At 59.8% G+C, this 17,333-nt stretch overlaps 1 protein-coding gene across 1 annotated transcript in view; it reads right to left on the bottom strand.

Moving 5' to 3' along the window:
- Eps8 (epidermal growth factor receptor pathway substrate 8) overlaps window positions 1-17,333 on the bottom strand; it is a 49,135-nt gene that overhangs the window by 11,849 nt on the left and 19,953 nt on the right. Inside the window, 13 exon segments of the mRNA XM_042673481.1 lie at window positions 559-718; window positions 2,741-2,889; window positions 4,326-4,400; window positions 4,976-5,064; window positions 5,567-5,693; window positions 9,018-9,097; window positions 10,294-10,430; window positions 10,851-10,933; window positions 11,268-11,417; window positions 11,512-11,673; window positions 12,290-12,357; window positions 15,251-15,327; window positions 16,276-16,344. Coding sequence (XP_042529415.1) covers window positions 559-718; window positions 2,741-2,889; window positions 4,326-4,400; window positions 4,976-5,064; window positions 5,567-5,693; window positions 9,018-9,097; window positions 10,294-10,430; window positions 10,851-10,933; window positions 11,268-11,417; window positions 11,512-11,673; window positions 12,290-12,357; window positions 15,251-15,327; window positions 16,276-16,325 — 1,407 coding nt within the window. The 5' untranslated portion in view covers window positions 16,326-16,344.

Below are 17,333 nucleotides of genomic sequence, written 5' to 3'. Positions count from 1 at the left end.
TCTAGAAGCCAGCGGATAATCACAGGTCTTTCTGGACTCCACAAAGTCACCTTTAGATTATTCTAGAAGCTGGGGGGGGGGGGTGAGTGATTGCGGGTCTTTCTAGGCTCTAGAACATCCCTTCATCCCTTCTAGATTGTTCTAGAAGCCAGGGACAGGGTGATCACAGGTCTTTGTGTACTCCAGAAAGTTACCTCTGGACTGTTCTAGAAGTGGGGGGGGGGGGGCGGGGGTGGTGATCATGGGTCTTTCTAGGCTCTAGAGTCACCTCTACATTGTTCTAGAAGCCGGGGGACGATCACAGGTCTTCCCAGGTTCTAGACTATCACCTCTAGATTGTTCTAGAAGCCAGCAGATAATCACAGGTCTTTCTGGACTCCACAAAATCACTTTCAGATTATTCTAGAAGCCGGGGGTGGTGGTGATTGTGGGTGTTTCTAGGCTCTAGAATGTCACTTCTAGATTGTTCTAGAAGCCGGGGAGTGATCACGGGTCTTTCCAGGCTCTAGACAGTCACCCCTAGGTTGCTCTAGAAGCAGGCAGGGGCCATCCCTGTACCTCTGTGGCCGGCGGTCTCCGGGGGTCGAGCTGGCCACGGGGCTCGGCGGGCGGCGGGGACCCCTGGGGGGGCCCCAGGCTGTCCAGTGCCGGCGGCTCCCAGCCCAGCCGGAAGCGGGGCACGTAGGGTGGGATGAACTGCTCCCGAGGCCACTCCGCCCTGCGGACACCCACGCGGACACGGACACCCACACGGACACGTCAGCCAGGCCTGCGGGACACGCGGACCCGCAGACACAGCGACACAGCGACAGGACTCACCGATCCACAGTACCCAACAGAGACACGACACACTGATCCACAGTACCCAACAGAGACACGACACACCGATCCATAGTACCCAACAGAGACACGACACACCAATCCACAGTACCCAACACACTGACACACTGATCCATAGTACCCAACACACCAACACGACACACCAATCCACAGTACCCAACACACTGACACACCGATCCATAGTACCCAACAGAGACACGACACACTGATCCACAGTACCCAACACACCGATCCACAGTACCCAACACACCGACACGAGACACCAATCCACAGTACCCAACACACTGACACACCGATCCACAGTACCCAACACACCGACACGACACACTGATCCACAGTACCCAACACACTGACACACCGATCCACAGTACCCAACACACCGACACACCGATTCATAGTACCCAACACACCGACACGACACACCGATCCACAGTACCCAACACACTGACACGACACACTGATACAATGTACCAACACACCAATACACCAACACAGCACATTAACATACCAACACACCAACAAATACACACTGGCATGCCAACATACCAACACACACCAACATACCAACATACCAATACACCGACACAACACACCAATCCACTAGTACCCCAATACACCGACACAACAGACACACCAACACTCCAACAACACATCTGACACACCCACAGACACACCACCACACACCAGCAACACCGCCGCACGCCGACCCAGCGCAGCCCTCCTGTGTGCCCCAGAGAGGGAAACACACGCGTGTCCACGCGTGTTCACGCTCCTCCGTGAACGGCACACTCCACTGTGCGGCCTGGCGGTGTTGCTGCCTTGGCGCGGGCCTCGGCCCAGGCCGGGCTCCCCACGCGGGCTGTCTGCCTGCTGCAAGCGTGTGCGGGAGCATCCTACGCACTGTGCTAGCTAAGCGACTCGGGAGGCTGAGGTCTGAGGATCGTGGTTTGAGGCCAGCCCAGGGAAGGAAAGTCCGTGAGACTCTCATCTCCTATGAACCACTAGAAAACTGGAATTGGTGCTGTGGCTCAAGTGGTAGGGCACCAACCAGCCTTGAGCTGAAGAGCTGAGGGACAGCGCCCAGGCCCTGAGTTCAAGACCCACCATTGAGCAAAAATTGTATGTGTGTGTGTATATGTAGATCATTTCCCTTTGCACTTTTGTATTTATTTATTATCCTACTGTCCACGTTTCCCTGCCGTTTTTGTGTGTAAGGCCGGGCAGAAAGCGGCTCTCTGGCTTTCTGGAATCTGTTCGATCGACGCCTTCGGATAAGCCCGCTTGGAATGTGAACTGTAGTCCCAGAAAGCTTATTAAATCAGAGCATAAAAATAGCGCCGTCTCTGCAATGATTTTGGCTCGGATTCTCCATGAGAAAATGAAGGACCGCGTCAAAGAAAAGAAGGAAAGAAGAAAGAAAAGTCCACATCAAGGGGAAACACGGGGTGGGACGGAGCCTCAGGAGACCAACGCGTGGTTGCAAAAGCTCGCCGAGAGGCAGGTGCACGAACATCAGCAGAGAACGGCGGATCCCGTCAGAGCGGAGCCCACATTTGAAAGCATTTCTGACCCAGGTGTGTGTGTGTGTGTGTGTGATGGGACTTGAACTCAGGGCCTGTACTCAAGGCGGGCGCTCTACCACTTGAGCCACAGCTCCACTTCCAGTTTTCTGGTGGTTCATGGGAGATCAGAGTCTCACGGACCTCCCTGCCCAGGCTGGCCTTGAACCGCGATCCTCGGATCTCAGCCTCCTGGGTGGCTGGGATGACAGGCGGGAGCCACGACGCCGGCTTTCATGATGTCAGTGACCCTGACCCCCGCTGGGTCCCTCTGGACCCCGATCACCACCCACCCAGGCCTGCCGGCACTACAGGCAGCCGGCACAGAGCCCCTCCCTCACCTGGCTTTGAGCCACGTCTCCCCCAGCGACAGCCACAGGTCCCGCTCCTCGGGGGTCACGGTGCGGCTGAGGAAGTCCACGGTGTCCTTGGTCAGCAGGGGGCTGAGCACGGAGCTGGCCAGCTTGGGGCCTCCGGTGGCCTGGACGACCTATGGGGAGGACACATGGGGTTGGTGGCGGGAAGGCGGCGAGCACCGAAAACGCAAGCCAACGCTCTTCCCAGCCTCTCAGGAGGCTGAGATCTGAGGATCGCAGTTCGAGGCCAGCCTGGGCAGGAAAGCCCATGAGACTCTGATCTCCAAGGAACCACCCGAAAACCAGAAGTGGCGCTGTGGCTCAAGTGGTAGAGCGCCAGCCTTGAGGGAGAGAGCTCAGGGACAGCGCCCAGGGCCAGAGTTCAAACCCCATGGCCAGACCCCCCCCCCCAAAAAAAAAAGATACAATCTAGGAGCCATTTTCCTGGCTGGAGAATTAAAAATGAGCTCCTCGCGACACAAACCACGGCCGCTTTATCAACGTTTTGCCTTGGTCCTAGGTGTGGCACAAGAAGAAAGGAGATTGCGTGTGTGTGCACGTGTGTTTACACACTTGTCTACACACACATTTTTGGCCCAGGTTGAACCTGAAGAGCGTGATCTTCTTACTTGCTGCTTTCCCACATGGCTTGGGTTACAGCAATGCATCACCAAACCTGGCTTACTGATTGAGATGATGGGGTCTGGGGGAGGGGGGGGGACTCCCCTAATCATTGAGATCCTGGCCGGTCCTCGGCTGCAATCACCCTGATTTCAAGTCCCCCCTCCCCACCCTTCACCCCCAGGGGCTGAGATTACAATCACGAGCCACCACCCCCAGCCTGAGATCGAATTTTCAGACCGGAGGGTTCCCTGGCCAGAGTTATTGGCCAATAACCGGATACACGGAAACGCGAAGCCGCACTCACGTGAATTATTGATCCGGCTGGGCCCTGATCTCCTAATCTCGCAAGTGAGCTGCTTCTGGCGTTGTTCACGCCGACCCTGTTGTCTGAGCTGGGGAAGCAGTCCCTCATTTCAAAGCGTGGCGCGGCCACCCATGGGGACAGACGGACAGGAAGACTCAGGCCTCTCTGCCACTTGGATCCACTTATTTTTAATTAGTTATTTCTGTCTGATATTCAAGCGAGTGTTCCTGACACAAGTGGCTGTCTAGCAGGTGACAATGCCAAGGCTCCTGGGTCTTGAACTCAGGGCCTGGGCGCTGTCCCTGAGCTCTTTCACTCAAGGCTGGTGCTCTACCACCTGAGCCACAGCACCACTTCCAGTTTTCTGGTGGTTCCTTGGAGATCTGAGTCTCACGGACTTTCCTGCTCGGGCTGGCTTTGCACCTCGATCCTCAGATCTCAGCCTCCTGAATAGCTGGGATTATAGGCGTGAGCTACTGGACGCCTAGCTTTCAAGGCTCTTTTTCAACTCTCCTACTTGGTGTTGTCAGGACTGACACAGACGGGAGAATGAAGGGAGGTGATCGGATGGGGTGGCCAGGTCTGGTGTGCTGGGAACTGTGCTCGGAGCGAGTATTTTTGTTCTGGGAATACAAATCTCACCATGTTTAAGGGCGTGAACAGGAAATGGACCAGGTCCGCAGCGCTCGGGTTCTGGATGTGCAATTTCAGCTTGGCCTGGCGTCAGGGAGGAAAAAGAAGACACATGGTTACCAAAGGGCTCTGGAGCCAAAGCCGGCTGGACGCAGCCCCTGGGGCTTGAACTCAGGGCCTGGGCGCTGTCCCTGAGCTCTTCCACTCCAGGCTGGCGCTCTACCACGTGAGCCACGGCGCCTCTTCTGATTTTCTGGTGGTTTACGGGAGATCAGAGTCTCACGGACTTTCCCACCCGGGCTGGCTTTGAACCGCGATCCTCTAGACCCTAGCCTCCTAAGAAGCTGGGATGTCAGGCGGTAGCCACCGTGCTCGGCCTGGGTTATGTTTAGTGTATTCAACAGTGTGGTGGAAACGGGAAGGTGGGAAATTTATGGACAGTGACAGTCAGAAGTCACTGGTTTTCGACAAAGTCTCTTAAATGCACGTTATTTTTGCTTCTTCACTGTTGGTCATCTTAGTGTAACGAAAGCACGCTTACAAATGGACACAGTGCTGGAACAATCATTCTTCATCCTGATTTCATTTCCAGACCCACCCCCGCTGGCCTGTGATCTGAGTCATTGGTCTCTCTGGTCAGTGATGATCAATGCACTTACCAGAAGATTAAAGCCGTGCTTAAACTTCTGGAAACAGTCCACGAACTCATCCGGGGGTGGAGGCTTTGCCCGAAGGGTTAAAACTCCCTCTAGAGAGAGAGAGAAAGAGAGAGAGAGAGAGAAAGCCAAGTTCAAAGGAAATCCATTCAGTGAACACATGTGCACGCACGCGCACACACACAACCTCTTAAGCACGCTGTCCTATTATTACCTAGGTAGGTTGATGAGTCCGTGTGTGTGTGTGTGTGTGTGTGTGTGTGTGCGCGCGCGCCAGTCTAGGATTTGAACTCAGGGCCTGGGTGCTGAGCTTTTGTGCTCAAGGTGGGTGCTCTACCACTTGAACCGCAGCACCATTTCAGTTTTTTGTTTTTGGTAATTCACTGGCAATCTGCTCATGGAAACAGCCATAGAAAGGCGACCGCCCGCGCCTCGGGGCCTTTATCAGGACAGTCTAATTGTCCCGTCCTTGGTACCCCCCCAACCTCCCCCTCCCGACTTCCGGGGCTCCTCAGACCCGCTTGGGTGGATTGTCCTGCGTGGCCTGGCCCTGGCTTCCCGCACACATCTTCACGTCCAGGTGCCTCGACTTACCTCCCGGGCCTTTCCTCTTGCTCTTCTTGCTCTTCTTCCTCTTGGCGAGCTCGGAGAACGCCTCAGCTGCTTTTTGGAGTTTGGTGATAAAAAACTCGATGTCATCCAAGATATGGTTTAGGATTTGCTGGAGGAGACACGGGGTGTGGTGTGGGGGTTAGGGGTTGCTGGAGGAGGGGTGTGGTGTGGGGGTTAGGGGTGGGCTGCGGTGTGGGGGGTTAGGGGTTGCTGGAGGAGGGGTGTGGTGTGGGGGTTAGGGGTTGGTGGAGGAGGGGTGTGGTGTGGGGGTTAGGGGTGTGGTGTGGGGGTTAGGGGTGGGGTGTGGGGGATTAGGGGTGGGCTGCGGTGTGGGGGGTTAGGGGTTGCTGGAGGAGGGGTGGGGTGCGGTGTGGGGGTTAGGGACGGGGTGTGGTGGGGGGGGTTAGGGGTTGGTGGAGGAGGGGTGGGTTGTGGTGTGGGGGTTAGGGGTGGGTTGTGGTGTGGGGGTTAGGGGTTAGGGGTGTGGTGTGGGGGTTAGGGGTGTGGTGTGGGGGGTTAGGGGAGGGGTGGGGGGTTAGGGGTGTGGTGTGGGGGGTTAGGGGTGGGGTGGGGGGGTTAGGGGTGTGGTGGGGGGGTTAGGGGTGGGGTGTGGGGGTTAGGGGTGTGGTGTGGGGGGTTAGGGGTGGGGTGTGGGGGTTAGGGGTGTGGTGTGGGGGTTAGGGGTGTGGTGTGGGGGGTTAGGGGAGGGGTGGGGGGTTAGGGGTGTGGTGTGGGGGGTTAGGGGTGGGGTGGGGGGGTTAGGGGTGTGGTGTGGGGGTTAGGGGTGGGATGTGGTGTGGGGGTTAGGGGTGTGGTGTGGGGGTTAGGGGTGGGATGTGGTGTGGGGGTTAGGGGTTAGGGGTGTGGTGTGGGGGGTTAGGGGAGGGGTGTGGGGGTTAGGGGTTAGGGGTGGGGTGGGGTGTGGGGGTTAGGGGTGTGGTGTGGGGGGTTAGGGGTGTGGTGTGGGGGTGGGGTGTGGTGTGGGGGTTAGGGGTTAGGGGTGTGGTGTGGGGGGTTAGGGGAGGGGTGGGGGGGTTAGGGGTGTGGTGTGGGGGGTTAGGGGTGGGGTGTGGGGGGTTAGGGGAGGGGTGGGGGGGTTAGGGGTGGGGTGTGGTGTGGGGGTTAGGGGTGTGGTGGGGGGGTTAGGGGTGGGGTGTGGGGGGTTAGGGGTGGGGTGTGGGGGGTTAGGGGTGGGGTGTGGTGTGGGGGTTAGGGGTGTGGTGGGGGGGTTAGGGGTGGGGTGTGGTGGGGGGTTAGGGGTGTGGTGTGGGGGTTAGGGGTGGGGTGTGGTGTGGGGGTTAGGGGTGGGGTGTGGGGGTTAGGGGTGGGGTGTGGTGGGGGGGTTAGGGGTGTGGTGTGGGGGGTTAGGGGTGTGGTGTGGGGGTGGGGTGTGGTGTGGGGGTTAGGGGTGGGGTGTGGGGGGTTAGGGGTGGGGTGTGGGGGGTTAGGGGTGGGGTGTGGTGTGGGGGTTAGGGGTGTGGTGGGGGGGTTAGGGGTGGGGTGTGGTGGGGGGTTAGGGGTGGGGTGTGGGGGTTAGGGGTGGGTTGTGGTGTGGGGGTTAGGGGTGGGGTGTGGTGTGGGGGTTAGGGGTGGGTTGTGGTGTGGGGGTTAGGGGTTAGGGGTGTGGTGTGGGGGTTAGGGGTGTGGTGTGGGGGGTTAGGGGAGGGGTGGGGGGTTAGGGGTGGGGTGTGGGGGTTAGGGGTGGGGTGTGGGGGTTAGGGGTGTGGTGTGGGGGTTAGGGGTGTGGTGGGGGGTTAGGGGTGTGGTGTGGGGGTTAGGGGTGGGGTGGGGTGTGGGGGTTAGGGGTGGGGTGTGGGGGGTTAGGGGTGGGGTGTGGGGGTTAGGGGTGTGGTGTGGGGGGTTAGGGGTGGGGGTGTGGGGGGTTAGGGGTGGGGTGTGGGGGTTAGGGGTGGGGTGTGGGGGTTAGGGGTGGGGTGTGGGGGTTAGGGGTGGGGTGGGGGGTTAGGGGAGGGGTGGGGGGTTAGGGGTGTGGTGTGGGGGTTAGGGGTGTGGTGGGGGGGTTAGGGGTGTGGTGTGGGGGTTAGGGGTGGGGTGTGGGGGGTTAGGGGTGGGGTGTGGGGGTTAGGGGTGGGGTGGGGTGTGGGGGGTTAGGGGTGGGGTGTGGGGGGTTAGGGGTGGGGTGTGGGGGTTAGGGGTGTGGTGTGGGGGGTTAGGGGTGGGGTGTGTGGGGGTTAGGGGTGGGGTGTGGGGGTTAGGGGTGGGGTGTGGGGGGGTTAGGGGTGGGGTGTGGGGGGTTAGGGGTGGGGTGTGGGGGGTTAGGGGTGGGGTGTGGGGGGTTAGGGGTGGGGGTGTGGGGGTTAGGGGTGGGGTGGGGTGTGGGGGGTTAGGGGTGGGGTGTGGGGGGTTAGGGGTGTGGTGTGGGGGTTAGGGGTGTGGTGTGGGGGTTAGGGGTGGGGTGTGGGGGTTAGGGGGTGTGGTGTGGGGGGTTAGGGGTGGGGTGTGTGGGGGTTAGGGGTGGGGTGTGGGGGTTAGGGGTGGGGTGTGGGGGTTAGGGGTGGGGTGTGGTGTGGGGGGTTAGGGGTGGGGTGTGTGGGGGGTTAGGGGTGGGGTGTGGGGGTTAGGGGTGGGGTGTGGGGGTTAGGGGTGGGGTGTGGTGTGGGGGGTTAGGGGTGGGGTGTGTGGGGGTTAGGGGTGGTGTGTGGGGGTTAGGGGTGTGGTGTGGGGGGTTAGGGGTGTGGTGTGGGGGGTTAGGGGTGGGGTGTGTTGGGGGCTTAGGGGTGGGGTGTGGGGGGTTAGGGGTGGGGTGTGGGGGTTAGGGGTTAGGGGTGGGGTGTGGGGGGTTAGGGGTGGTGTGTGGGGGTTAGGGGTGGGGTGTGGTGTGGGTTAGGGTTAGGGTTAGGGGTTAGGGGTGGGGTGTGGGGGGTTAGGGGTGGGGTGTGGGGGTTAGGGGTTAGGGGTGGGGTGTGGGGGGGTTAGGGGTGGGGTGTGGGGGTTAGGGGTTAGGGGTGGGGTGTGGGGGGGTTAGGGGTGGGGTGTGGGGGGTTAGGGGTGGGGTGTGGGGGTTAGGGGTGGGGTGTGGGGGGGTTAGGGGTGGGGTGTGGGGGTTAGGGGTGGTGTGTGGGGGTTAGGGGTGGGGTGTGGGGGGGGGTTAGGGGTTGGTGGAGGAGGGGCGGGAGCGGTGCACACTGGATGATGCGTGGGGTGCGTGGCGTACGCTACGTGATAGGAGACGTGAACGGCGTCAAGGACGCGTGAGTGACGGGACGTGGGGCAGAGCCGCGGGTGGGGCACTGGCGCAGCGCGCGCATGCGCAGAGGCAGAGCGGCGGGCGGCCATGGCGCAGCGCGCGCATGCGCAGAGTGGCGGGCGGCAATGGCGCAGCGCGCGCGTGCGCAGAGCCGCGGGTGGGGCACTGGCGCAGCGCGCGTGCGCAGAGGCAGAGCGGCGGGCGGCCATGGCGGGCGGCACTCACCACGTCCCGGTCGATGCGCGCGGCCGTTGTCTCCGGCGGCTCCGGCGGCTCGGGCGGCAGCGGCTGCGGCCTCCGCTCGGCTGCGGAGAGCAGAGCCGCGTCAGCCTGCGCGAGCGGGGGTCGGGCCGGGGCGGGGTCAGGGAGGGAGGGGTCAGAGGTCAGGGTACAGGGGGATGACTCAGGATGGGGTGAGGGGTCAAAGGTCGGGGTCAGGGTACAGGGTGACTCGGAGATGGGGTGGGGTCAGAGGTCAGGTTAGGGTCAGAGGTCAAGGTACAGGGTGATGGATTCGGGATCCGTGAGGGGTCAGGATACAGGGCGCTGACTTGGGGATGGGGTGAGGGGTCAGGAATGGAGGGGTCAGAGGTCAAGGTATGGGGTGATGCTTCAGGATGGGGTGAGGAGTCAGATGTCGGGGTCAGGGTACAGGGTGTTGACTCGGAGATGGGGTGAGGAGGTCAGAGGTCGGGGTAGGAGTCAGAGGTCAAAGCACAGGGTGATGGATTCAAGGATAGGGTGAGAGGTCAGAGGTCGGGGTGAGGGGTCAGGATACAAGATGCTGACTGGGAGATGGGGTGAGGGGTCAGGAATGGAGGGGTCAGAGGTCAGGGTATGGGGTGATGATTCAGGGATGGGGTGAGTCAGAGGTCAGGGTCAGGGTTAGGAGTCAGGGATAGGGTGAGGGGTCAGAGGTTGGGTGAGGAGTCAGAGGTCAAGGTATGGAGATCATGATTCAGGGATGGAGGGAGGGGTCAGAGGTTGGGGTCAGGGGTCAGGGGACAAGAGCCCAGGCCCCTCTGCCCAGCCCGGCAGACCCTCCTGCCCACGGAGGACGTGGAGTGGGAGCTCAGGAGGAAAGAGGCCGCGAGAGCCTCCTCACAGCAGTCCCATCGGCGGCGGGAGGCTGAGAGCTGAGGATTGTGGTTCAAGGCCAGCCCGGGCGGGAAAGCCCGAGAGACGCTCATCTCCAGTCAATCAGCAGAAAACGAAGTGGCGCCGTGGCTCAAGTGGTAGAGCGCCCGCCTTGAGCTGAAGAGCTGAGGGACAGCGCCCAGGCCCTGAGTTCAAGCCCCACGACCAGCACACAGAGACTCTAACGCCGAATTTACTGACTGAGGGCCGTGAACACCCCGACACCCCATATCAATTGTTAGGCTGGGTTCACCTCCTCCTGTCCTCCGTTTGATGCTTCCTAAAAAAGTTGGCTGGGACTAACGATCAGAAATGAGCAACAGAGTGAGCAAGCCAGCGTGGACGGCCGGCCGGAGATACTCACCGTCGCCCTGGTCCGCGGCCCACACCGACCACGCCGCCACCCGGCTCCTCACGTCCACCTGGGTGACGGTGCCCGGGGGCGCAGGGGCCGGTGCCCGGGGAGGCGGGGGGATGCCGGGCTCCGCCTTGGCGATCATCCTGAAACACAGGAACACCACTAGGCCACTCTCAGTCATGGCTTGAGTGCTTCACCCTCAAAAAGAGCTACGCCTGTCATCCCAGCGACTCAGGAGGCTGAGATCTGAGGATCGAGGTTGGAGGCCAGCCTGGGCAGGAAAGGCCGTGAGACCAAAAAGCCAAGAAGCAGAGCTGAGTCCAAGCCCTGGGACACACACACACACACACACACACACGCACACACAGAGGAGGGAAAGAATGAAAAAAAGGACAAAGTTCAGAGAGAAGAAGGAGGAGGCCGGGGAGAGCAAATACGCAGCGGCCACAGCTTCCGAGCCGCAGGGTGCACACCTGCGCTGAGAGTCCTTTTTCTAACCCTTTAGGGAAAAGGATCCACCATGTTTGAGAGGTCGCGTTCCGCCCGGCTGGTCCCGCACTCACCTCAGAGCCTCCGGCCTCCGTTTCTGCTTCCCGCCTCGGCTGTCGCTCACGGCACTCTCGATATCCTCGCTGATCAGGTTGGCCTGCAACAAGACACCTGTTACCAGAAGGTTCTACCCGGAGCAACGTGTGGTGGGCGTGAGATTAAGCTAGAGAAAGCCCAGCGCTGGCGGCTCCCGCTTGTCCACCCGGGAGGCTGAGGACTGAGGATCACAGTTGGAGGCCAGCCCCAGCAGGAAAAGTCCGTGAGACTCTGATCTCCAGTGAGCCACCAAAAACTGGAAGGGGCGCTGTGGCTGAAGTGGTAGAGTGCCAGCCTGGAGTGAAAGAGCTCAGGGACAGCGCCCAGGCCCTGAGTTCGAGCCCCAGGACTGACCACCACAACGAGGAAGGCAGGGAATGGTCCCGCGCGCGTACCTTCACCTCGTCGCACTGGAAGAGGTGGAGGTCGGGCTTGTTCTGCGTGGATTCTTTGCACACCAGGGCCAGGATGGAGTCGTAGCTGCAGGCCTTCTGCACGGCCTGGCAGTGCTGGATGGTGCTGAGAGGGAAATTCTCCAGTTCATTCTACACACAGAGGAGACTCGGTCAGGTCCTGGCTGTGCCCGCAGGGGTGGGGCGTGGCGGGGAACTCAAAGGCCTCCGCGGTGCCTCGACTTACCTGGGACTCCAGGTCGATGAGGCTCACGGCTCGGTCATCCACCTGCAGAATCATGTCCTGCGTCCACACTTTGCCCTTGGCATCCAGCAGCTTCAGCTTCCGGATCCCGTCCTCCACGTTGAGCATGGCATCCTTCCGGTCCAGGATGAAGGTGGTCAGGTGCTGCGCACGGGCCAAGGACAAGCCACGCGTTAAAAGAGAAACGAGCTAAGACTAATTACAATCACATGTTCGTTATAACCGACGCCACCAGAATCCAGCCACGATCGCGTCGTCATTGTCTTAATTATCATTCATAATGACGTTGGAAACTGACAAGTATGTATCGCTGACACGGGGCATATGGCTTCCGTATACCATCGAAGTCAGGGATGGGAGAAATGTAGACTAAACACAAAGCACCCTGCAGCCCCCCACCCCACCCCCTTGTCTTCCTAGGAAGAGGAGATCGCAGAAGGACTTTTCAGAATACGGAAAAAGGATAACTTGGTTCCTAAGACAGATCAAAATCTGTCTCAGAGCCGGGTGCCGTGGCTCCCGCCTGTCATCCCAGCCACTCAGGAGGCTGAGATGGGAGGATCACGGTTCAAAGCCAGCCTGGGCAGGAGAGTTCATGAGACTCTGATCTCCAATGAATCACCAGAAAACGGGAAGTGGCGCTGTGGCTCAAGTGGTAGAGCACCAGCCTTGAGCGAAAGCAGCTCAGGGCTCTGAGTTCGAGTCCCAGTGCACACACACAGACACACAAAGACTCCTCGTGAACACACAGGCGTGTTACCTCCACTCGGTACTGAGAGATGTCGGGCACGCTGCTCACGCTGTCCCGCGCGTAATTCTTCCTTTGTTCTGGGAGAGAGATGATCACTGAGCCACGCCTCGCGTCACGGGGCCGGGTGGAAATCCAGCCTGTCTCTGTCATACCAATACAGTAGTGGACGCCACCACAGCCCGGCTTTTCGGAAAACCTTCACCCAGAAATCGAGAAGCACGAAGAAGCCATAACGTTATGCGTGCAGGAAGCCTTTGGGCTAAATATGAATGATCAGCGCTCCACGTGAACACCATCTATGTTCAGTTGGGCACCAGTGGCTCCCGCCTGTCATCCCGGCTACTCGAGGAGGCTGAGACCTGAGGATCGTGGTTCGAAGCCAGCCCAGGCAGGAAAGCCTGTGAGACTCTTCTCTCCAATGAACCAGCAAAAAGCTGGAAGCGGAGGTGTGGCTCAAGTGGTAGAGCGCCAGAGCACAAAGAGACTCAGAGACGGCGCCCAGGCCCAGACTGGCACGTGTATAAAAAATACATTATTTTTCTCTTGGAAAGATTATAAATGTTGTAAGAAAAATAAATAAACAATCAGGCCTCTGGCTCTGGGTGAAGATTAAAGCCAGCTTTGTACACGTGGGGTGAAAATGCAGTTGTAAATATGGCGGCCAGTACTGTATTCTATGAGGCACACACAAACACACACGCACACACACACACCAGGTCACGGGAGGCCCGGGGGTGGAGTGACTGTGGGCTGGGGTCGTGTGATCGGGACACACGCAGGGCACACACAAGTTGTGTTAGGGGAAAAGGAAGAAGAGAAGAAGAAAGTGAAGCCCGACCACAAAGCCCACCTGAGATGCTGCAGGCCAAATACACAGGTGTGTCACAGCACACACGCGCACACTCACGCTGCACACGGGCGTGTCGCTGGCTTCCCCAGGGGGACCTGCCTCCTGACTCACTCCCGCACGGAAGGCCGTGATGGAAAGGAATTTAATTTTGGGGTGGGGGGTGGTGTTGGGGGGACGGGTGGGAATCAGCCTTCCAAACTCCGCTTCTCGCGGGGACTCAGTGTGGACAGGGCGCGGGCAGAGGCCGGGCGCAGGGGCTCACGCCTGTCATCCCAGCTCCTCAGGAGGCTGAGATCTAGAGGATCGAGGTTCAAGGCCAGCCCAGGGCAGGAAAGCCCGTGAGACTCTGATCTCTAATGAATCACCAGAAAAATGGAAGTGGCGCTGTGGCTCAAGTGGTAGAGCGCCAGCCTTGAGCTGAAGAGCTGAGGGGCAGCGCCCAGGCCCTGAGTTCAAGCCCCAGGACTGACAAAAGCCAACTTGGACGTGGAGTTCTTTTCCACTGCGGCCTTCCGGGCCGCTCGCAGCCCGGGGAGGAAGCCCCGTGCTCTTTATTCTGATTTTGGCTCTGCAGGGCTGGAGGAAGGAAGGGAAGGCAGGCGCACAGGACGCTCACTACCTTTCTTCTTTTGTTTGGATGACGACCTGAAGAAATAAGATCCGTCGGGTCCTAGCAAAATAACGTGGTCAGAAAAGAAAGATCTGAGCCGGGCTCTGTGGCTCCCGCCTGTCACCCCAGCCACTTGGGAGGCCGAGAGCTGAGGATCGTGGTTCGAGGCCAGCCCGGGCAGGAAAGTCCCTGAGACTCTGATCTCCAAGGAACCAGCAAAAGGCTGGGCTGGAGCTGTGGTTCAGGTGGCAGAGCGCCAGCCTTGAGAGAAAGAGCTCAAAGGGCAGCGCCCAGGCCCCGAGTTCAAATCCCAGGATGGACGAAAAAGAAAAACAAAGATCTAGTTTCGCCTCAGATTTGGACTCCAGCATCACATATTCGGGGAGGTGGAGTCCACTCTGGAAGGCCAGCGCCTTTCCCTCCGTGCCAGTCCCTGCAATTCACGTGCGCTGCCATCACTACCAGAGCGAGCTGCTGCCCACCAATCACCACCAGAGCTGCTGCTGCCCACCAATCACCACCAGAGCTGCTGCTGCCCACCAATCACCACCAGAGCTGCTGCTGCCCACCAATCACCACCAGAGCTGCTGCTGCCCACCAATCACCACCAGAGCTGCTGCTGCCCACCAATCACCACCAGAGCTGCTGCTGCCCACCAAGCACCACCAGAGCAGCTGCCCACCAATCACCACCAGAGCAGCTGCTGCCCACCAAGCACCACCAGAGCAGCTGCCCACCAATCACCACCAGAGCTGCTGCCCACCAATCACCACCAGAGCTGCTGCCCACCAATCACCACCAGAGCCGCTGCTGCCCACCAATCACCACCAAAGCAGCTGCCCACCAATCACCACCAGAGCAGCTGCCCACCAATCACCACCAGAGCTGCTGCTGCCCACCAATCACCACCAGAGCTGCTGCCCACCAATCACCACCAGAGCTGCTGCCCACCAATCACCACCAGAGCTGCTGCCCACCAATCACCACCAGAGCCGCTGCTGCCCACCAATCACCACCAGAGCCGCTGCTGCCCACCAATCACCACCAGAGCCGCTGCTGCCCACCAATCACCACCAGAGCAGCTGCCCACCAATCACCACCAGAGCCGCTGCTGCCCACCAATCACCACCAGAGCAGCTGCCCACCAATCACCACCAGAGCAGCTGCCCACCAATCACCACCAGAGCAGCTGCTGCCCACCAATCACCACCAGAGCTGCTGCCCACCAATCACACTGCGCCCTCGAGCGTGCATGGGAGGCTTGGCCGCCTGAGCCACGCTCCCGGCCCAGCTTCTTTGTTTTTGCTGGTTCTTTGGGAGATGGGGGAGACGCGTGGCTCTTTTCTGCCTGAGTTGGCTCATGAACCGCGATCCTCCGGATCTCAGCGTTCTGGGGAGCGGGGACTACAGGCGGGAGCTACCACTGCCTTGGCCTGTAACCCGCGTGAAGAGCTGTAAGGAAAGGTCAGTGGTTTGTGCAAAGCCGGCGGGGCCAGGGCGGGGCGCGTACCGTACAGGGTCTTTGCGCTGGACTTGGAGCTGGGATCTCTGTCCACGGGAGACAAGCCGGGGGGCGGGGCGTAGCCACTGTAAGGAAAACAAGACAGGAAGGAGGCGTGAAGCAATGGCAGGCGCGGGCTGGGTTTGCAGGCCCTGTGGGGGGGTGCGGAGCGGACCTATGCACAGATGCCCACTGCACAATGTCAGTGAGATCCGGGGTCCCTCCCAAATGCAGCCTGCCCCCCAACACCAGGCTACAGACCACCTGAGCTTTTCCTGCTGGTTCAGTGGAGATCAGAGTCTCACGGGCTTTCCTGCCCGGGCTGGCCTCGAACCACGATCCTCAAGATCTCAGCCTCCTGCAGAGCTGGGATTGCAGGCGTGAGCCACCCTGCCCAGCCTTGTTTATTTACTTTTCTCTCTCCCTTCCCGTTAGTAATGCCATTAGGTGAAACAAACAGGAGTCTGTTTCGGTTGTGCTGAGTTGTTCAGTAAATATTTATTGACCTCCTTCCCCTCTCAAGCCAGAAAGAAATATGGAATACAGGAAGAGAGACCAGCCCCACCCTGGCAGCTCACGCCCGTCAGCCCAGGACTCAGGAGGCTGAGATCGGAGGATCGTGGTTCGAAGCCAGCCTGGACAGGAAAGTCCATGAGACTCGTATGTCTAGTGAACCACGGAAAAGCCAGAGGTGGAGCTGTGGTCCAAGTGGTAGAGCGCCAGCCTGGAGCACGAAAATCTCAGAGACAGCTCGCAGGCCCTGAGTTCAAGCCTCAGACACACACACACACACACACACACACACACACACACACACACACACACACACACGCATGGCTGGGCGTAGCAGCAGATACGTACAAACCCAACCACTCCAGCAGCAGAGGCCAGAGAGTTAGAAGTTCAATGCCAGCCTGGGCCGCACAGTGAGACGCTTGGTCTCCAAAATAAACACGTTCATTCATTCCTTCCTTCCTTCATTCATTCCCTCAGCCCAGCCAATCCAGCGCCCGCAGCACCAACCAGTGACTCACTTGGGCTGGGAAGAGTACAGGCCAAAGCCGCCGGGCAGGTGTGCGTTCATGCCGACTTCAGCTCCGGGCCTGCAGGGAGAACACACACAAGATGAAGTCAGGCCAGCACCTCACTGCGACCCGGGTTCGAAGCCAGCCCGGGCAGGAAAGTCCACGGCCCGCACATCTCCCAGAAACGACTCAGAAGACACCAGAGGTGGCGCTGTGGCTCAAGTGGTAGAGCGCCAGCGCTGCGCAAAAGAGGCTCAGGGACAGCGCCCAGGCCCTGAGTTCAAGACCCACAGCCGGCGCTTGCGCACACACATGCACACACACACACACACACGCACACACACACACGGGAAGTCAGCCTTCGTCCTGATTTGTTTCTCCTGTGTTTTCTTGAGATGACGGAAAGGGTAAACCAGGGCTCAGGTCACGGGTGGGAACGCGGTGTCTGCCCCTGAGCAGGGACGGCAGGAGTACTCGCGCTGCCCTTCCCTTCCCTGAGCGACGGGACGCGGCTCTGAGGGGCAGAGCTTGCTCTGCCAGGTTCCGCCTCCCAGGACGGAGGGCTGCGGCACGGGCGCTCAGGACGGGGGTGAGATCCCACCCAGCAAGCGCGGGGCTGCTGTGATGTCTTGCGGATCAGCTCTGAGGCCTGGTCCACACTGACGCCTTCGAGAATGTACTAGAAAAGCCCCCGGGGCAAACACCACCACGGGAGGGAGGAGGACGGACAGGCACCCCTGGACCAACCAGAGTCACATAAAACGGATTTTCTGCTTTGCCCGTGGTGGGACTTGAACTCGGGGCCTGGGCGCTGTCCCTGAGCTCTTTCGCTCAAGGCTGGTGCTCTACCATTTGAGCCACAGTGCCATTTCCGGTTTTCTGGTGGTTGGTTGGAGAGCAGAGTCTCACGGACTTTCCTGCCTGGGCTGGCCTCCAACCACGATCCTCCGTTTCAGCCTCCTGAGTCGCTGGGATGCCCGGCGGGAGCCCCAGCGACCGGCTTACAAGACATCTTCCCATTCCTATGCACAAGTCTTTAGCTAACAGAGGCGCGCGTGCACACAGAC

This window comes from Dipodomys spectabilis, unplaced genomic scaffold (assembly GCF_019054845.1).
Source record: "Dipodomys spectabilis isolate Male_0828 unplaced genomic scaffold, ASM1905484v1 ptg000871l, whole genome shotgun sequence".
NCBI classification, from domain to species: Eukaryota; Metazoa; Chordata; class Mammalia; order Rodentia; family Heteromyidae; genus Dipodomys; species Dipodomys spectabilis.
The sequence above is the reverse complement of the archived record's forward strand: the minus strand, read 5'-3'. Positions and strand labels throughout refer to the sequence as shown.